This window comes from Sinocyclocheilus grahami, unplaced genomic scaffold (genome assembly GCF_001515645.1).
Source record: "Sinocyclocheilus grahami isolate Dianchi unplaced genomic scaffold, SAMN03320097.WGS_v1.1 scaffold532.1, whole genome shotgun sequence".
Taxonomy (NCBI): Eukaryota; Metazoa; Chordata; class Actinopteri; order Cypriniformes; family Cyprinidae; genus Sinocyclocheilus; species Sinocyclocheilus grahami.
The window spans coordinates 176,968-199,240 of record NW_015505711.1 but is presented as its reverse complement, the minus strand read 5'-3'; the positions used below and the strand labels follow the sequence as shown (position 1 = coordinate 199,240).

The window sequence follows — 22,273 nt, the reverse complement described above, 5'->3', positions numbered from 1 at the left end:
ATGCTCGCTGTGTTTTCAGCCTCTGCTGCCTCAATATATGAGTAAATGAACACATGAACATAATCTATAGAACTGCTTTGAGAGTCACTTCATGAGCATTTACTGTTTCTTGTGAGAACAACTATTGTCATATCATGCAAACAGAAAAAATGAAAGGTCTTCACAACAACCTCTCAAAATAAAAGTTCGGTTCAACTTGAAGAAATTGTGACAGAAATATATTATTAATATAATGATAGTACATTACTACTAATACAATTATTATTAAAACATTATTTTTAAGGAATATTTACCAGACAAAATTATTTATCAGAAAAATGTAAATACACAACATGGTATTTCTGAAAAATAAATAAGTACATAAATTTGTTTTTTTAATATAACATCAATTATTTACAGATGATTTTGATTATTACAATTTAATGAAACCATTCAAATAGAATCCAGAATATTAAGGAAAACACAGAATTTGGTAAAAATAAAACAAAATTTGAGAAAAAAAACATATTTCACAGGGCCTTAAAAATTTAATTCTTGGTTAAACTCTTAATAAATTGCTGTTCAATTGTGTAAGTTTCATGATTTCAATTAATTAGATATGCTTTTTGTTTAATAACATTTTATTTAGCCATTAAAACAGAGTTTAAACAGAAAAAATAAAATGAATCCAGAAAAAATAAAACAGAAAAACATAATTTGGATCAAATTAAAATGGAATTTGGATTTCATATGGCCTAGGGCCTAGATGACAGAGACTGACAAAATTATAGAATGACAGAACAACATATACAAATGTAGTTAGACAAAACTACAGATAGAACAATAGATGGTTAGACAGAATGACAGACAGACAGATAAATAGAATGACTGACAGACAAACATAGGCAGAAAGACAGATATAGAAATAGACAGAAAGATGACAGATGACAAACAGGTAGATGGACAGAGCAATAGATAGAGAGACGGGCAGACAGATACTCACGTGAGCAGCAAAGGCCCTGTTTTCTTACTCCTAACAACATAGTGTGGCAGTAATTACAGTATGCTGGCTTGTTGAAATGCTTCAGTCTCCATACATGCTGCCCATCTTCCTCTACATTCTGAATGCATGTGAAAGAGGAACAGGAATTAAGATACTACATCTTAATGTATTGTTTCCTCTTTTTAACTCACATTTAGTTTCTTCTCACCGTCTCCATTCCCAGCAGGACCAGGAGTGGTATGGTGGTCATTCCTCCTCTGATCCACTCCTCTAATGTGACCGTTCCATCCCGGTCATAATCAATCTCCTCCATCATCTCCTTCAGAATCTACAATATAAGACATGAAATAAGGGACAATAAGATATGAATTTCACTATGCAAGTTGGGATTGCCTGGTGAAAACATTTAAAGTGATTCATACTGGTTGTAGTTCTGTAGAGTCCCATTCTAGATACTCAGCCACATGGACCATCTGGTTTATGATGCGGTCGAGTTCCTAAATCGACAGATATAATTGCTTTAGATATTATACACTATAAAGCATACAGTTTTCAAAGTTACTAGCCTGGTATTTACAGTTCTCTCCAACTATCAGTTCAAAGTTTCCCAAAAAAAAAAAAAAGATCAATAGTACTGTGAGACAGGCTCTGAATCATCAAGTTCTGATAGTGTTGAGATGAATGAAACATTCAATGAAAGATTGATAATAATGTTACATAACCTAAATGAAATGCACTCTAACTGTGTATGTTGTATTAAACTTGTATGTAACCCTAACAATAAACTGTGCAGTACTGTGTACTGTGCATTATTAACCCCTTGTTGTTTATAGCACCAATCTAACCACAAAGTCAAACAACTGGACATTTCAAAATGACAAATAATAACGGAGATTTCAGACTTACCGAACTGTCCAGCAGACCATTGCCATCTGTGTCGTACAGCCTGAACATGACTTTAGGGTGAGAGAAGTAAAAGATAAGAGACTGAATCTTTTTGTAGTGTAGCAAACATTTGTCAAGTACAGACCCCATGAAAGCATCTGGAGCTCAGGTTATCAAAAGGCAGACTGAGGCAGCTAGTGAGGATTAGCTTTGGGCACAAATAACTTCCTATGCTAAAGAAAGCTGGGATATGCTAACTCCATGGCAAATAAGGACAGGAGCAGAGATCAGCCCTTACAGAACAAGAGAAAGAGATTCTAGAAGTCTCCTGTCACTCTCACTATGTGTAGATCAGAAGTCAAGAAAAATGTAGAACTGACAAAGCTGTTGTTGGGTGTACTATATGTAAATATACTGACTTATTATTACTTAACAGATTTATTATTTATAGCTAATAACTTATAGCTACTTACATATTTTTTTCTATATATTACAAAATTTATATTCCAAACAAATGCTATTCTATTTTGAACATTCGAGTTATCAAATAATCCTGAAAAAATTTATCAGTTTCCACAAAAATATTAAGCAGCACAACTGTGATCAACATTGATAATAAGACATTTTTCTTAAACGCCAAATATTAGAACGATTTCTGAAGGATCCCATGACACTGGTAACTGGAGCAATGGCAGCTGAAAATTCACCTTTGCCATCACATAGGCTACAGTAACTGAAATGAAACTGACTGTTCAAGCATCTCAAAGATCCATAACTGCGTTTAAATATGAACTGTCAGTAAGGAAATGAAATTTGTGACACCTGCCAAGAATGAGGTGACTTTTCACATGCTAGTGACTAATACTGTGCTTTCTGTGGTTGGCACGACTGGTTTGGAGACATGATTTACAAAATTACTTAATATATATATTTTTTTCTTTAGAAGAACTTTGGAAAAGTGGGAATTATTGAGGATATGTTGTCTTAATGTAAATAAGAAGGAGATTAAAGGAAGAATTATTTTTGAATAATTTCCAACTTACACTCAAGCTTATCCTCTGGCGTCCCCCTCTCCAGCAGGGACAAGTAGCACACAATGTCTTTAAGGAAGACCACTTGGGGTGACGGAGATCCTTTTTGTGGAGAAGGACTTCTCCGGAGAGAAGTATGATTTTCTGATTGATTACGCTCTGGAAGAATGTTCAATTATAATTTTTCAGTTCAGTTCAGTTTTATTTATAAAACACATTTAAAATCAACTTTAGTTGGCCAAAGTGCTGTACACTTCTATGTATAATATATCTGTAATGACACCAGATATCACACCAAAGTATTTGTGTGGGAGCATCCGGATTCTTAACAGGCAATATTACTTTATAAGACCCTTGTCATGGACTACACGTGTAAAAAAAGGGCGGTGAAGATCAAGGTTGTCCCCTTGTTCATGACTCTGACCTGGGGAGAGACGCGGGGAGTTGGTAGTCTTGGAGAGAGCCAAAGCATGGCTGCTGCTGCTGCTGCTGCTCGCTGGGGGATTGGGCTGCATGCCGGGTGAGCGGTGGGGGCCTCTGGGTGTGTGGCCCCCTGTGCCTGAGCGTTGTGAGGAGGAGCGGGAGGAGCAGGGTGATGTGGTGGCCCCTGAGCCTGGAATGATCCCTGCTGAGTTCTCTGGTGTATGTCGGCTCATAGCACTCAAAATACTCTTCCCATTCATACCTACAAGGAAAAAAGCAGCACAGGAAAATAGAGAGGAGAATGAAAGTGATGATCTGAAATGAGACAGGAAGAAACGTAGCATAGGGTCTCATTCACTAACTGTGTGTACACACAAATGTGTGTAAAACCTGTGAATGAACATTATTAACAAAAAAAATCATTATTTATCAATAACTTTTTCAATTAAACTTTAGTGAATTATAGTGAATATACACTCTAAAAAAATGCTGGGTTAAAAAGGGACAAACCCAGCTATTGGGTAGTTTTGACCCAGCGGTTGGGTTCAAAACAACCCAATAGCTGGATTTGTCCCTTTTTAACCCAGTGCTGGGTTATATTTAACCCAGCATTTTTAGAGTGTAGATATACTATATATAGATATATAGATAGATAGATAGATAGATAGATAAACTGTAATATTGTGAAATATTATTACAATTAAAATGACTTTTCTACTTGTATAAAAACATAGTTTAATTTTACAAAATGCAATTAATTCCTGTGATGGCAAAGCTGAATTTTCAGCAGACATTACTGCAGTCATCATGTCACATAATCAGAAAAGGATTTTAATGGTTAATATTTTTGTGGAATACATACATTTTAGGATTCTTTGATGACTATTAAGTTCAAAAGAACAGCATTCTTTTAAACAGAATGTTTTTTGTAACAATGTAAAATCCAATTTTTTCTCTAGATTTCAAGCAGACACCCTATACAAAACACATTTACTGAGCGTCAATGGCTTTGCTCATTCATAATGAAATATATTCATAAATATTAGAATAAAACAGATATTTATGTACACACCTGTTATGAACGTTTTGCACGAGAACCCATTCTACACACATAAATACGAACACTTGTACACAAATATTAGTGAATGAGACCAACTGAGTCTGATAGTTTTTACCTTTATATTGCTTGTTGTTACTGGTCTGTTTACCCCTGCACAGCACTTTAACTGTTCAGTTTGGGAAGTTTTGGAAACCACGACAGGTAGACATTTTTTAATATTGCACAAGGTACTAAGAAGGAAGCTGGTGGTACATCACGATTGTCACCACAGTCACACAGTGGTTGACTTGACACCATGGATGAAAATCATATCTGTCACTGGTTGCTTTGTTTGACATCACAAATAAATAAAAAGAGCTGCCAAGACACACCAAGACAACACATAACAACACCAGGTGAAGGAACACGTTTAAGTCACAGCCGTGATGCAAATCTCTGTCCAATCAAATCACACCACACTTGCTGTGGTACCTGTTATGGGTGCACAGGCCACTTCGGTCTGTATAGAGATGCCTGCATCAATGGACTTGGGCTCTGCCGACACAGGGGTCAAAGTAAAGTGGAACAGGAGTAGAGCAAGACGGACAGAAGAAAAGATAGCTGGGATAGTTTATGAGTGCAGCCAGTCAGGACAGCTTAATATGGCAGATTTATTACTGCCATAATGAACATTTCTCATTTAGCATTAAGGAGTTGCATTAAAGACAAACAGAACAACAGAAATCACAGATTGTATTGTATTAGCCAGTCCAGAGATATCAAGGCACTAGATGGCACTGTTGGCTGTCGAACTGTATACTCACCTAATTTTTGCTCTAAATCACCTCAGGTTAACAGTAATAGTAGCGGGCACAAAGCCACCAGCATCTTTTCATTAAAGGGAGAGTTCACCCAAAAATGAAAATTCTGTCATTATTTCCTCACCCTCATGTCGTTCTAAACCCGTAAGACCTCCGTTCATCTTCGGAAAACACAAATTAAGATATTTTTGATGGCATCTGAGAGCTCTCTGCCCCTCCATAGATAGCAAGGGTCCTTACACGATCAAGGCCCAAAAATGTAGCAAGGACATCGGTAAAATAATCCATGTGACATCAGGGGTTCAACCGTAATTTTACAAAGCTACGATGATACTTTTTGTGTACAAAAGGAAAAAAAAAACGTATATGCTGTTTTGTGTCAGCTGCGCCACAAAATTTTTGGGTGAACTATCCCTTTAAAGTGTACTCTTGCATCAACCTCGCAAAGAGTAAAATCTCTTAATTTGTGTAATTTTGCCTTTATAGAACAATGGCTCAAGAGTCATGGAGAGCCTGAAAAGCGGACAGCATGTCTCCAGACAAGAGCAGGTTTTCGTCGCATAACACCAAGACAAATGCTCATCAGATGTGTGTGGGATCTCCAGACATCTACCAGTTCATTATTTCAGTCATGCAGGCTGAGTGTTTATTACACACAGGTTTAGCAAACTGGTTTTGCAGTCTAATCTAATTTAAATGAAAAGATAAAGTGTGATCTGAGACCAAAGGTGAAAGTACTTTACTTGTCATGTTGTATAAAATAGTTTTGCATTGATAATAATAAGAAATGTGTCTTAGGCTGATGATAACTGGGGCAACTTTTTGAGCAATATCGCCGTCAACGGGCAACCAGGTGAGACACAGGGCCCACGACCGATCTAAAGTATCCAGATAGTAATTTGTTACCCATTCTCAATGGGAAAGTGCCCAAACAACATTGCTCAAGAAAACAGTCTTGAGCAAAACTTCTACAGTACTTTTTTAAAGTATTTTTTTTAAATCTGTAATTTTACTTTTACTTAAGTATAGTTTGTTTGAAGTATTGTACTTCGCTACATTTTACACATTAATTACTGAGTAAAAAAAAAAAATGCACCCTCGAAACTACTGCAGTAAATTATGGGCAGGAGACAAAACTGGCACTAAAATCACAAGAAAGATGGAGACGGACAAGGCAGGCATTAGTGGTGAAATGAAGTGAACCCCTGGCCATATTTAAGCTCTATTATGCAGTGTAAGCTGTGTTTGCCTAGGGAGACCAAACTAGCAGCTTATAAAATCTTGACATCAACCCTTCACAAGCATGTAGAGGTAAGGTAAGTACTTGCATCGTTGCATTGGTGGTTAAAATGAAGCTTTGACAGTTTAACAAGAGGTTTTGCACACATTAGCCAAAAAGACAGTGGTGCAGGACTTAGGGGTGTGCGGTATATATCGTCTGCAATAATATCGTAATTGTTGTTTTAACGATGTGCGATTTGACATTATTGAGTATTTTGCAAAAAGCAAACAAATCACTCCTACAGAGTGCACGCGTGAGCACAATTAGAGTGGGTTCTTTCACTGCGTGATTCAGTCCGTTAAAATGCATTTAGAAAGATCACAAAATTGAAGATATAGGGACAGAAAATGTACATATTTATATAATTTCATGTAGCTGATCAATATCACAAGAAGAGTGCTGTTTTTTCTTCCAAAATCAGCATGATTACATATTGATTTTTAACAACAGTTCAATAAACAAGTTAATTAAGAGACTGACGTTTTAGACACCATATTGTCTGTTTTTGCTCTATTTCGGCAACAAAAATAATTCCAAACACCACAGCACAGTTCTGCGTCTCTAAGCAACATTTAGTTCCTGAATGAATCAACCGTTTAAATGATTCGGCTCAATCGCAATGACTCACTTATTAACAGTTACTTGCTGACACCTACTGGCGGATTTGATTTCATATTTAAAATATCTTTTGATTTTTTTTTTATAATTTCAAATATGAGTATTCAACATTTTATGTCTTATATATCAAAACATTATGTATGCATTTGTAACTGCAGATTAAATGCATTCATGTGCTGCATTAAACAGTGTGTAAATACATCTAAATGCCACTTCAGATGCAGCGTCTGTGTTTCCTCTGCATTGCAAAGATGAATTTTGTTGATACTGATTTAATTTGCTTGGTAACAGCCCAAATGTCTTATTATTGTAAATGACTGATTAAATGTAAAAATTTGGCCCAAAGGATAATGAACACTTTTAGAAAAAATTTCTTTATAAAGGTAAAAATGCCCACAAAAGGTAAAAATCAATTTAAACTTATTGGAAAACAATCATTTCTATCACTGACCACACAGAATATGAAGAATATCAAAAACTTTAGGAGTGTCCACGGCAGTCCTTAAGATACCAGCATAATAAGACTCTCAGCAAAATATTGTCTAATTAATGTTATCGATCCCAGAAAATATCAAGATATTTTATTTTGTCAATATCGCACACCCCTAGCAGGACATATATTGTTGGTTGGCACCAGGGTCAGAAATGTATGGGGGCTTGGGGCAAAAATGTCACCCAAATTTATGATTAGGTGCAAAAAGTTTTCCTGCACAATTAAGCAAGAACTATTACGGCGGTCACAATTTAAATGTGAAATGTGAAATGAATGAAAAGTGTTACATTTTAGAGTAGATCTGCTCATGTTGCATCAGATGTCTTTATATTCGCGTTTTGCAGCGTTGAGCATAATAACCATTCACACACCTTTCTGTTGAGTTTATGAATGCAATGTCCATTCAGAGGCGTTTTGATTCATCACTGCGGAGAACGCCGGAGTTGTTCAAGTGTGCGCGCTCAGTGAATGAATTCTGAATGTACATTTGCAAATTCTGTCACAATCAAGCTTTTGCGAAAGTGCATAGCTCACATTAGACTGAAGTCATGGACCGCTTCAGTGTCCTTTGCGTGCTTTCTTTGTGTAATATATAATAGTATTTGTTTTGTTTTTCATGCTACTGAAATAACCAATGTGAAGTCTTCATTTTCGAATCCTTCAAAAGCAATTAAAAATTTCATAAACTGTTCTTAGCTTGTTTTGTTGGTAGCCAGAATATAACTTGCTTTTTCTGCCTACAGTACTTGGTGGGATGGTCTGCATTAAAACTACACATACCTCCCTAAATGTTTTAAATGTCATGTGCTGACATTTTTTTTTTTTGCTATTGCAGTTTAACTTGTTAAGGTGTTCCTTTAATTAAAAACAACTAGATTGCAATCTATAAGCCTATCCCATGAGTACATTTTAAATGAACTACTTTTTACTTTTACTTGAGTAGATTTTTAGACTGGCACTTTTACTTGTACTTAAATAAAATTGTATTAATGTAATGGTACTTTTATTTGAGTAGGAAATTTGAGTACGCTTTCCACCTCTGAATTTGAAAGGTATTGTTTCAATTAGAAATAAATGATCAGTATAACATGCTGAGTAAACTGAAAAAAAAAATCTTGATGAATTTCTTAGTATTCGGTTTGCAGCTCTTTTGCTTTAATGGCAGCAGCACTCTAGATAAACTCCAAAAGTTTACAAATAGTGAAGAATTGTAAATGTTTCTTATTTTATGTCATCCTAAAACTTAAAGCTTATTTCCAGTTATAAATCGATTTGAATCTGGACCCAACTGTTTATGTATCAGTGCACAAGTGTGTTTCAGTGCAGTTTTTCATTCACAACTCCCAAAAAATGAACCTTAGAAGAAACTGACACCTGTTTCTCCTATTAAAACTCCTATTAAAATAAAATAAATATGAAACACAGACTTTCATGACCCGTTATAGATAGTATGAAGGCATTTTAAAAGAGTATTTACCCAGCATGCCTGCTCCAGATCGAGAGGTGTCAGGGGAGCTGCCTCCGCCATTCTTGCTCTTGAAGGAGGTGAAGAGGTGTTTGCAAAGTTCCTCAGGGATGTCATTCTCCAGATAGGTTGTCATGAATAGCTGGAAGCCCTCATAGTCGATGGGCTGCAGGAGACAAGTGGAGAGATGATGAGAAATGAGAAGACAGGAAGCCTGAGAGATGAAATAAAGCCATGAATATGCAGCTTCCTGCTCCTTTATGTTTTCAGCAGAGAGGATAGGATGTTCCTGTCTTTGGGCATGAATGACACGCTCAAGCATTTCATTATGACACATGGCAACAAAAATACAGAGGGAGCCCACTGACACACATCAAAATATAGTAAAAACACATACATTTGCACATTTTTTGCTGCTCATAGAAACAAAATCTTTGGAGGTTACAAAAACACCATGATGAAGAGGCCGTTAATGGAATTTAAAGTTGCACAGACACATGGCTCACATTAAAAAGCACTGGGTGCGACCTCTGATCTTCAGTAGACATTATAGCAAGACTATCTTGTTAGACAGGGAGGGGCTGTTAGAGTTAGAGTTAGGATGAGCATGCAGTCTGTAGACACATTGAACCACAGAACATGCAAACCCAGACGGTAACAGCTTACTTGGTTGAGAACATCTTGCTTCTGTGTGGCAGTCAGAGATATATGAAGAGGGTAGAGGGAGAGAAGGGTTATATACACTGCAGTGGTTGTTCGTGCAGAGGGAAGGGATCAGTGAATGGTGTTACCTTTCATATCCTCTGCTCCTCTGACACTCAATGAATTGACATTATTCCTTCTATAATGCTGTATTGCATTAGTCCACCTGCATCATACTTAATGCTGTTTTGCAGGTTTAGTGGCATGAGAATCCATTGGTTTATTTGTATAATCCAGACCTACTTCTTTAAGGTGGTAATTTTCTCTCAGTAACAAAATGGGGAAAAAAATCCACCTTATTTTTCTCATAAGAACATGCGCGACCATTTGTAAATTTTATGTGCGAGGTCCGGTCTTCCGGTCTCATGCACTTCCAGCTATTTTTAGCTGTACAAAACAGCTTGTTTTGCTGCTTGATATTGCAAACAGGTGTTTCTTACCATATTATTTTAATGTATTTTCACTACCGGTTTGTAGTGCAAACAGTTTTACCGTTTACTGCACTTTGTTATTCTTTTCGTTACTTCCCTACAGTGGCTAATGAACCAGAAGTCTCGCACATTCACAGAAAACAGCTTACTTCCATGTTGAAAAATAAGGTGGATAAAGGACTAAAAAGGGGAAAGTTTTATTAACATTGATGAAAATATTTTCGTTAACTTGCATATAAAATTAGCATAGCTAGGGGAAAAAAGAAACAAAACTAAAATACACTATAGGTTGGTAAGATTTTTTTGTTGTTAAAATGTTTTTAAGTTTCTTATGCTCACAGAGGCTGCATTTATTTGATTAAGAACAGAAAGTAACTATTTTCTGCTTTAATATATTTAAAAATATAGTGTATTCATGTCACGGAAAAAGTTTTATTATTATTTCTTATATATTTTGTCTAAACCCTTATTATTTACATAGTTGTGCGGCTTACAATTTTTATGGAAATGTATATGATAACTTAAATTTTTTTCTTCTTTGAGTATTATTTTATAAATAGCAAGCTCAAAATAAAAACAATATAACTCTTTTGTAACATTATGAGTGTCTTAACTGTCACTTTTCATCAAATTAATTTCTGTCAAATCAATCAATCAATCAATCAATCAATCAATCAATCATTCATGTCACGGAAAAAGTTTTATTATTATTTCTTATATATTTTGTCTAAACCCTTATTATTTACATAGTTGTGCGGCTTACAATTTTTATGGAAATGTATATGATAACTTAAATTTTTTTCTTCTTTGAGTATTATTTTATAAATAGCAAGCTCAAAATAAAAACAATATAACTCTTTTGTAACATTATGAGTGTCTTAACTGTCACTATCAATCAATCAATCAATCAATCAATCAATCAATCAATCAATCAATCAATCAATCAATCAATCAATCAATCAATCAATCTTACTGGTCCAAAACTTTTGAACAGTAATGCACATTAAAAATGTTATGGTTACAAAACTAGTTTAAATAAATATAAAAAATATATTTTAGTTTTTTTATACATGCTGTATTATAAAACTTGTAATTTCTTGTAATCTTGTAATAATGAAAATTCCACCAGACAGCAAAAACACCAGGCTGTGCTGATAAAATAAAATAAATTGTAATAAACATGTTAAAATGAAACTGGAAATCTCTAAAAAACTAAACTAAAATTGACAGTGAAATCTAATTAAAACAAAAATTGAAACGACAACCTGGAAATAAAATAGGAATCAAAACTAAATTTTAAATGTAAAACCCAAAGCCTTTAAAGAGAATTCACTGCAGTTTAAGCACATGATTCACTAAAGAAAATGCGCAAATCAGGCACTGGCACAAAAGCACCCACATATTCTATGCTAAGACAATTTCCAAGGCGTTGTGGGTCAATTCCCCTTTAATCATATCATTGCAAGAATGAACAAACCTAAACCCATTAGATCCCTCTTGTTGCTGAAATGAAACTCTGGAAAAAGGCAAAAAGCCAATAAGGCAAAAACAGGCAAGACAAGTAGGAGACAAGGAAGTGGAGGTGGACAGAGAGGAACTTGCATGCAAAGGTAGGCTGTGCTTGAAGGGCTGCAAACGTTGGGCAGATGCACAGCAAAAACAGGAAGGTGAAAGTAACCGAACCCAAATGACTCTCTTTGTCTAAGTATTAGCAAACACGTTTATATGTTTTGGTGGTGTGAAAAGCAGCATAACCAGCCTTGGCTGTAAGAGAAACTTCCTGTCTGACTTTCAAACACGCAAAACACAGAGGCTGGCCCTGCTATCAAATAATGCAGGAAACAATTAACCGTTTATTTAACCTTTCTCTGGCGCCCATTTTTACAGACACTCTTCCTTTGACAAAGGTTACAGAGTCACCATAATTAAACATCATTATACTCAAAACAGCCGTGACTTGTTAAGGCTGCGATGAAGGATATTTACAGCCCAACCACAGTCAGTCAGTCAATCGAGGCTGTATACATGAGTGAAATACAGCACTCTGTCATCGTAAGCAGGCAGCACAGTGGCACTCATGGCATGTCACCTCCATTTTGCGATACTTCCAGACTTTATGATTTAAACCGAACTGATGAACAATGCGAAGCATGCAATGTCACACCACAGCCAACCTGGCGTCAGCTTCAAACCCGTGCTTATTCACTATTGATTCAGCCAAGGCTCTGGGTCACAACCTGTGGCGCCAAACCCTGAGCAGCCTCTTATTTATGCCAGTGCGGAGGAGAGGAGAGAAATATAATGGCGACACTCCATAAAGCAAATTATAGATGCGGCTGCCTGCTGGCTTTGTTGTCACGGCAATGTGATGCATGGGCTTTATGATGTCAGCGAGGACCTTCTCTAATAGGAGGTGATATCTGGCCACTTCGTTTCGGGGAGCGGATGACTAAGCATTTCCTGTAATGACTTGCAGCCTGAGTCAGGTTGTATTGGTGTTCTGTCAAGTCACAGCCAGAAGCCACTGCCTCCAAACAGATCATTTAATCAGACCAGATCACGGCCGCTCCTGCCATTACATACCTGTTCAGGGTTGTACTTGGAGAGGACACCATTTCCATGAAACTCTTCCAGGACATCTTTAAGCTTCTTGGAGGAATCTGTGCAAAAAAAAAAAAACAGTTTAAAAGGAAAACATTTAGTCAGATATACAGGTGTACCTATCAGTGTAGATACTTCTTGAAGTATTGCAATTAGAGATGCACCGATTGCAATTTTCTTGGCCGATTCTGATTTCCGATTTTTTTTGTTAGAGTGATCTGCCGATACCGATTTTTGCCGATTCTGATTTTCTTTCTAATAACTATAATTGACAGCATATACAAACAAAAATCTACCTTTCTTCAACGCAAAGTTTTATTTTAAAAAGTCAGTAATAAAATAAGAACACAAAAAAAGGCAAACAACAGCACAAATAAATGCAATAGAATAAAGAGAGCTATGAAACTAAGTTTTTCAGGTTAAGTAAGTTTTTATTCAGGTAAGAAATACTACAGAAATTAAAGTAATCAAATTTAAAATAACACATCCAGTGTTATTTTACATTTGATTACTTTAATTTCTGTAGTCTTCATTGTAAAAGTTTAATACAGATTAATGCGTACCATTAAAGTTATAAAACGTATTCAGTCAAGAGCAGAAAGGGATTTTCTTTGTCTTTTGTTCTTTGATTAACACGACAGACAGCAGTAGGAACATTGGACTGCTGTCCCTTTAAGAGTTTATCCACGGACCCAATATAGGGCCTGTTTACGCCTAGTCATTTCATGCGTTTTCATTGATCGGATATCTATCTGATTTGTTAAAACGTTTCCATTTACACTTGGCCACATAAATGTGTCGTCACAAAACGGATATAAATCCGATCTTCAATTCCCGTGCTATATTTAAATTTAACGGAGTTCACATCAAGGAAATCAAAAGATAAGCACTGCATTTTATTAATTATCAGCTCATTTCAAGATCAAAGACCGCAATAGGAGAGTGCGCGGCATCAGCACTGGAAAGATAAGTTTGTGCTACTACTTTTAATGAAGATGATTGTGTCTTGACTGTCTGCGTCTTACTTTCAGTTTCATTCGCAGCAGTTTGCGCGTCGGCTTGCTGAAGAGATACTCAGCTACTCGTCTGCAGCGATGCGTGTTGCATTAGCACAATCTGACTAATGTCATATAGCCTAAAACACGCTCTCACACGTTTATTATTTTATCATTTTGGGAGGAGTAAAATGTACATATAGTGGTTTCAACAACCAGATACATTTACACTTGTCGAGTTTAGTCTAGAATGCGGCCCAGACCACCTCCTGAAGTGGTTTGAGCGATCGGATTTATATTCGTCTCGAATGCGTTTCGGAGGGCATTTACACCTGGTCTTTTCACGATTGGATAGCTATCCGATCAGAAAAAAACGCATGAAGTGACCAGGTGTAAACAGGCCCATGTTACACAACATGCGTTCTTTTTCTCAACTATTTTACGTTCCAAAACTGACTGTGTTTAACTGGATACTCGCCAAGACGGGTATTTTGACATCATTTAATGTATTTGAACTTTTTAGTGCAGTTAGCCACTCATTTTGGTATTTGTGGCTCACAAGCTGTTTGAGACTGAGTGCGGCTTGTGTGCGCTCCAGGTGACCATGATTTCACCAAGTACAACATGTTCCTGGATCAACATCCTTGTTGATCCTGAAACAACATTCCAATTAACCAATCAAAATTGAGGGATTACTTTTCATGAAATATCTGTTTTAGGCTTATGATCAGGATTAGGTGCTTCTACACCCTTGTTAATCAGCTATCATTTCACACTGATTTTAGGAATAAATTATGGGTAAGGTTAGGTTTAGGGGTAGGGATTGGGTTTAGTCTATATTTGTGGACAGTAATGTTGATCCAGGATAAACAAAAGATGTTGATCCTGGAACATGTCTTACTTGGCAAAATCACGGCGACCGTGCGCTCCACTATTATAGATCAGTGATGGTGCGCACGCTTTTGGTGTAAGCGCGAAACCTGCGGGAATGACTAAAATAATGCGCAATACAAGCATTTATCCGGAGCGAATGACACGTGTGTGAGAGAAGTGGCCGTCGGAGAGAAGAGAGCGAGAATGCGCGGCTGATGTTATTGCCTGTGCCACTGGTAACAAAACGGATCGGCTCGAAATCGGAAAGAAGTGAGACTGATCGGCCAATCACCGATCCGGGCCGATCATGAAGAAAATCGGCCAATTCCGATCCCTGGCGCGCGGCATCAGCACTGGAAAGATAAGTTTGTGCTACTACTTTTAATGAAGATGATTGTGTCTTGACTGTCTGCGTCTTACTTTCAGTTTCATTCGCAGCAGTTTGCGCGTCGGCTTGCTGAAGAGATACTCAGCTACTCGTCTGCAGCGATGCGTGTTGCATTAGCACAATCTGACTAATGTCATATAGCCTAAAACACGCTCTCACACGTTTATTATTTTATCATTTTGGGAGGAGTAAAATGTACATATAGTGGTTTCAACAACCAGATACATTTACACTTGTCGAGTTTAGTCTAGAATGCGGCCCAGACCACCTCCTGAAGTGGTTTGAGCGATCGGATTTATATTCGTCTCGAATGCGTTTCGGAGGGCATTTACACCTGGTCTTTTCACGATTGGATAGCTATCCGATCAGAAAAAAACGCATGAAGTGACCAGGTGTAAACAGGCCCATGTTACACAACATGCGTTCTTTTTCTCAACTATTTTACGTTCCAAAACTGACTGTGTTTAACTGGATACTCGCCAAGACGGGTATTTTGACATCATTTAATGTATTTGAACTTTTTAGTGCAGTTAGCCACTCATTTTGGTATTTGTGGCTCACAAGCTGTTTGAGACTGAGTGCGGCTTGTGTGCGCTCCAGGTGACCATGATTTCACCAAGTACAACATGTTCCTGGATCAACATCCTTGTTGATCCTGAAACAACATTCCAATTAACCAATCAAAATTGAGGGATTACTTTTCATGAAATATCTGTTTTAGGCTTATGATCAGGATTAGGTGCTTCTACACCCTTGTTAATCAGCTATCATTTCACACTGATTTTAGGAATAAATTATGGGTAAGGTTAGGTTTAGGGGTAGGGATTGGGTTTAGTCTATATTTGTGGACAGTAATGTTGATCCAGGATAAACAAAAGATGTTGATCCTGGAACATGTCTTACTTGGCAAAATCACGGCGACCGTGCGCTCCACTATTATAGATCAGTGATGGTGCGCACGCTTTTGGTGTAAGCGCGAAACCTGCGGGAATGACTAAAATAATGCGCAATACAAGCATTTATCCGGAGCGAATGACACGTGTGTGAGAGAAGTGGCCGTCGGAGAGAAGAGAGCGAGAATGCGCGGCTGATGTTATTGCCTGTGCCACTGGTAACAAAACGGATCGGCTCGAAATCGGAAAGAAGTGAGACTGATCGGCCAATCACCGATCCGGGCCGATCATGAAGAAAATCGGCCAATTCCGATCCCTGGCCGATCTTCAGTATGTTTTCTTCCATTTAGATAAGATTTTTTAATCCATTTATCTATGAATGTTCACTTGATAATATTATTTTGATAAATTAATTGGATTAATTATATTTTCTATAAAAACAATGTAAATTAGAACTAGCTATTAGCATCTTCTGTGAAACAAGTTAATAAAACACTCGGAATCTTCCCAAGACAACAAATGCCGTATGGATGTTGCTGACTAACTAAGTAATACTTTATTTTAAGGAGCATTTCTTACTATTAACTAGTTGCTTATTAGCATGCATATTACTGGCATAATAGCTGTTTATTGGTACTTATAAAGCACATATTAATGCCTTATTCTGCATGCCCATATTTTAGATCCCTTAATACTACCCCATACCTAAACTAAACTACCTTACTTACTAAGCAGAAAATTACGAGTCTGTTGAGGCCAAAGTCATAGTTAATCGTTAGTTGATAGCGAGAATTGGTCCCTAAACTAAAGTGTGATCAAAAATAAATAAATAAATGAATCTTATTTTCAACTCATATTGCGCAAGTTGAAACTCTTAACACAATGTTGCCTCCAAACACAAGAGAAATGTACTTGAAACTTTAACTATACGCATCATCCATAACATTTGGAAAAAGCCATTGCATTTGGAATCTATTACTGGAAACATTAGATGTATAGTGCAATCTGACAAAATAGGCTAATTAAGCAGAGATAATAGCTGAGCAGAAAATATCACCAAAGCTTATTAGCATTACGACAGGAGAAATGAATCTGCTGCCCCAGGCTTAATTTTTATTTTTTGGTAAGTGTTGAATTGGTTCTCACACACGTGTCTTCCGACTGCCGCCCAGGGGGGCAGAACAAGGTGCTTTCCTCATAGAAGATGCTAATCTCCCCCAGAACTGATAGCAGTCATCACTGTGTCTCCCTATCACTGGCTATCTCTTTTAATGTTTCTTTCTGCAGGACTGGCACTTCCTCATTAAAACCAGTGTTGCTTTTGTTAACTAACACACAAAAATACTACTAAAATTACACTAAAAATGACTAAAAAAGAAATAAAAATAAATTAACGCTATGTAGAAGGATGCCCGTGATCTTCGGGCCCTTAGACGGCACTGCATCACATACAGGAATGCTACTGTAATGGAAATCACAACATGGGCTCAGGAATACTTCCAGAAAACAATGTCGTGAACACAATCCACCGTGCCATTCGCCGTTGCCGGCTAGAACTCTATAGGTCAAAAAAGAAGCCATATTTAAACATGATCCAGAAGTGCAGATTCAGAGAATCTGGAACAATCTCTGTGCGTAAGGGTCAAGGCCGGAAAACCATACTGGATGCCCGTGATCTTCGGGCCCTTAGACGGCATTGCATCACATACAGGAATGCTACTGTAGTGGAAATCACAACATGGGCTCAGGAATACTTCCAGAAAACATTGTTGGTGAACACAATCCACCGTGCCATTCGCCGTTGCCGGCTAAAACTCTATAGGTCAAAAAAGAAGCCATATCTAAACATGATCCAGAAGCGCAGGCGTTTTCTCTGGGCCAAGGCTCATTTAAAATGGATTGTGGCAAAGTGGAAATCTGTTTTGTGGTCAGACGAATCAAAATTTGAATGGGACGCCATGTCATCCGGACTAAAGAGGACAAGGACAACCCAAGTTGTTATCAGCGCTCAGTTCAGAAGCCTGCATCTCTGATGGTATGGGGTTGCATGAGTGCGTGTGGCATGGGCAGCTTACACATCTGGAAAGGCACCATTAATGCTGAAAGGTATATCCAAGTTCTAGAACAACATATGCTCCCATCCAGACGTCGTCTCTTTCAGGGAAGACCTTGCATTTTCCAACATGACAATGCCAGACCACATACTGCATCAATTACAACATCATGGCTGCGTAGAAGAAGGATCCGGGTACTGAAATGGCCAGCCTGCAGTCCAGATCTTTCACCCATAGAAAACATTTGGCGCATCATAAAGAGGAAGATGCGACAAAGAAGACCTAAGACAGTTGAGCAACTAGAAGCCTGCATTAGACAAGAATGGGACCTAAATGGGACCTATTCCTAAACTTGAGCAACTTGTCTCCTCAGTCCCCAGACGTTTGCAGACTGTTATAAAAAGAAGAGGGGATGCCACACAGTGGTAAACATGGCCTTGTCCCAACTTTTTTGAGATGTGTTGATGCCATTAAATTTAAAATGAACTTATTTTTCCCTTAAAATGATACATTTTCTCAGTTTAAACATTTGATATGTCATCTATGTTGTATTCTGAATAAAATATTGAAATTTGAAACTTCCACATCATTGCATTCTGTTTTTATTCACAATTTGTACAGTGTCCCAACTTTTTTGGAATCGGGTTTGTACATAAAAAAGAAAAACAGAAATGTGCAGACATTTTCTAAAGAAAAAAAATCTAATTCAAAGTATTAATAAACACTATAATAAATAAATATAAAATAATACTGATTGCAAACATTGTTATGTGATAGAATAGAAAATTACATATTTTTGAAAAAAATTATCAATGACAACTGATAATGACAAATGACAAAAGTGCTCTTTTGGTGTTTTGACCTTTTTGAGGTTGACAGATCAGTCTCTATATGAACCATCATTATATAGATAGAGAAAGATAGAAAGATCATTTCTATATCCATTTTCTATGAAATAAATAAATAACATTCAGGTTTAGGACAACACGAGGGTGAGTTTATAATGACAAGAGATGGTAAGATTTACAGATTTGCATCGGTGGATCGGCATAAAAGTTAATGATGCGATGCATCGATTTTAAAAAGTGTGCACCGGATACAAGTTGGCTATATTGCATCAGTATGACATGACATATTTGCATCAGTAAAACATTTTTTATTTGTAAATAATTATTAGTAGATGCGTTATACTTTTATCACTAAGAAAGTGACCAATAATTTGTGACCAATATTTTATATGTAGATTGATTTCTCCTCTCTAAACAGTTTCTCAAGCACGTTCTCTCATCACCACTGCTGCTACGTGAATATGACGCATCACAACAACTACGGAGACCGAGGCATGTCCTGAGAGTCACATAGAATATAGATTAACATGACTGTCTGTCTGAACCAAAGAAATAAAAGCAATCTATCTGTACCATATTGAATTGCATTGTATAATATTTTTTTTCCCCATTGCACTGAATCGCATTGTGTTGAACTGAATCGAAATCAGATCGCACTGCATCATAATGGGGTGAATCGTATCGCATCGCATCAGTAGCTGCTTCATAAGTGTCTTTAATGTATCGTATCATTGACTATGCATCAAGATGCGTATCACATCGGCCTCAGCTATAGAGAGGCACATCACTAACAATGACATAATATTCATTTGGAGGGAACTGTCAGTTGAAATGGAAAAAACACATCTAAAATTAAATCAGATATTCAAATAATAAGCAGCAGTGTTAGGTGAGTCAGTATATAGAGACTCAGTGGTTAAGGGAAAAACAGGTGGGCGCAGGCAATGCGACAGACACGCATAACTGAAAACCAAACTGCACCGACTATTTCATCTGAGCAAAACGAGTCTTTCCTCAACAGGTAAAACCCAGAACAAAGCAATCTGGTGATTTCTATGGTCGGAAAGACTGACATCACACTTTTATTATCAATCAGAGGTTTACGAGCTGTTATAGTTTCAGATCCTAATTCATAAAATGCACTGCAGCATGATGTCAAAGGTCAAACACACCAGAGTAAATACATCTCTGTTCTTTGGACTGGGACATTTTGACTGAGAGTATTAAATGTACAAGACTCATCATTGATTTAAAGACTGACACCAAACGGCTTGCGGCTTCTGCGGGCAGCAAACACATCCTCTAACTAACAGACCTGTGTTTTTTTTTTTTTTAATAGTCAGGAATCTTATTGCTGCGACTGTGACTGGAGTTTCAATTAGCTCATCATGAAAAATGCATTCCACTGATTATTAACACCACGGAATCAAAACAATAAAGCCCTTAGCACCTAGCTGAGCCTACACATTACTCAGTGGCAAGAAAACACACACTGTCTCCTCTTGAGGACAACCTACATTCTATGACATAATCAGTAAACAGAGTTGTTAGGGCGGGGCAATAAATCGATAATGATAATTATCGCAATATAATTTTCCTCGATAAAACAATATGAAGAGTTTGATAAATGTTTGATATAATGTTAATGCACCAGAAGCGGAACGAAACTCATTTGAACCGCATCACAAAGACCATTTATCTGCTCAGCTCAAAGTTCAAACAGCAGCGCAGCGCGAGCTCACTAGAGCAGATGCGTTTACTCACTGATAAATCGCAGTTACGCGAGCACTAAACAGTGCTGTGCGCTTGAATTCAGTGAAAAACACAAATGACTCGAACTAGTTTAAAGCAAGATGAAACAGCGCTGTCATTTACCATGGATTTACTGTAGTAACACTAACTGCACTGTGGTATTGTGTCAGAAATGTGGGTACTCATATCGAATTTTAAAATATTATTAATGTAGACATGAATTAAATGTATTAAAGGGGTAATGAATATTATTACAGTATTTTCGTGATTAAGCTATTGCGTTTGTGCATTTATACTAAATGTTTTTAGACTACTGTTTTTCATACAAATACCTAAAAACCATATAGTTATATTTTTACCATGGTATTAAGGTGCTATATGTGTGGTTTTACCTGTGGTTATCATGATATAAAAGTATGCTACTATGGAAGACCGAGGAAAAAAAAAATCTAAGTCAGAATAATTAAATTTCACCATATAAATATGAGGTTGCTACAATTTTTACAATGTCACAGATGATTTTGATAATGAACAAAAATTTACATCTGTATCCAAACACAAGCTACTACTATTAAATGTGCATTTCTAAGAGGCAAAATTCATATTATTATTAATATTAGGCAACACAAACCTGTTTCTTGATTTGGATTAGGAGTTACAAACCAATATTTATTTTCATGCTGAAATGATAGAGAAATCCTAATAGTACAGCTGAAATCTGTGCAAGACTGGCCTGGCACTTCATCTGTGAGACGTAGTTAAGTTTAAGATTAATGCCTCATATCACACCTACTGAATTCTTAATGGAAATGTGTCCGGTATCCCAGAATATACTCTACATAATGCATGTGCTATTTTTAAAGGCATTATACCTTAAATATGGCATGCTGGCAGAGTTCAGGGTGAGAGCACTTCTGACTGATTATTTAGTCTTCACTATTCCTCAAGGGTTTTTAATCAAATCTGTTACCAGAGGTCGCTCTCAATGAAAGAAAAGTAATTATACTGACTTTATGAGTATTTAAATTTATTACCAGCATCCTACAGGCCAATTAACCTCACAAAGCACAGATAGATGCTTAATTTGGAAATTTCATGGTTATTTTACCGTTAACCTCTTAAAATGGCACAGAGGTCTCTTTGGAATTCATATTAGCCAGTGCAGCCTGTGCAGATAATCACACAACAACAGGGGCTTTTAGAGTTTTAGTATGTGAAGTTTAGTAACATTTTTTTTAAATTTTAAGTTGTAATTCAGAAAATGCCCAAATTTGTGCAAATATTTTACTCTATATTAAAGGGGTCATATGATGCGATTAAATTTTTTCCTTTCTCTTTGGAGTGTTACAAGCTCTTGGTGCATAAATAAGATCTGTAAAGTTGCAAAGACTAAAGTCTCAAATCCAAAGAGATATTCTTTATAAAAGTTAAGAGTCAACCACGCCTACCTAAAACGGCTAATTTCTAACATGCCCCCACATGTCTACGTCACGATGTGGGAAGATTTGCATAACGTCGCCCGAATGTTCACGCCAAAAAAGAAGGCGTAACTTTTATTCTCGCTGTAGTATTGTTGTTGCCGCTGCCGCCATGTCGTGAAGGCTCTGTGTTTCGTTGTGAAAGCGAAACTACTTTGGTTGGCCTTCCAAAAGAGGATGATATCTGCTTCGTCATGCCTGGAGCTGATCCGTGCTGGT

General features: G+C 37.0%; 1 protein-coding gene across 2 annotated transcripts in view; it reads right to left on the bottom strand.

The window, feature by feature from the left end:
- The window catches only part of LOC107555347 (diacylglycerol kinase beta-like), a 142,782-nt gene that overhangs the window by 79,355 nt on the left and 41,154 nt on the right, over nucleotides 1–22,273 (bottom strand). The window contains exons 3-11 of one of the 2 annotated variants that reach the window (XM_016238101.1): nucleotides 12,756–12,832; nucleotides 9,706–9,726; nucleotides 9,052–9,205; nucleotides 3,323–3,583; nucleotides 2,911–3,057; nucleotides 1,889–1,938; nucleotides 1,405–1,479; nucleotides 1,191–1,310; nucleotides 983–1,100 (exon numbers count right to left, since the gene is read on the bottom strand). In XM_016238101.1, the coding sequence (XP_016093587.1) occupies nucleotides 983–1,100; nucleotides 1,191–1,310; nucleotides 1,405–1,479; nucleotides 1,889–1,938; nucleotides 2,911–3,057; nucleotides 3,323–3,583; nucleotides 9,052–9,205; nucleotides 9,706–9,726; nucleotides 12,756–12,832 (1,023 nt within the window). The remainder of the gene's footprint in view (nucleotides 1–982; nucleotides 1,101–1,190; nucleotides 1,311–1,404; nucleotides 1,480–1,888; nucleotides 1,939–2,910; nucleotides 3,058–3,322; nucleotides 3,584–9,051; nucleotides 9,206–9,705; nucleotides 9,727–12,755; nucleotides 12,833–22,273) is intronic. The other variant, XM_016238102.1, reaches the window with a different exon arrangement.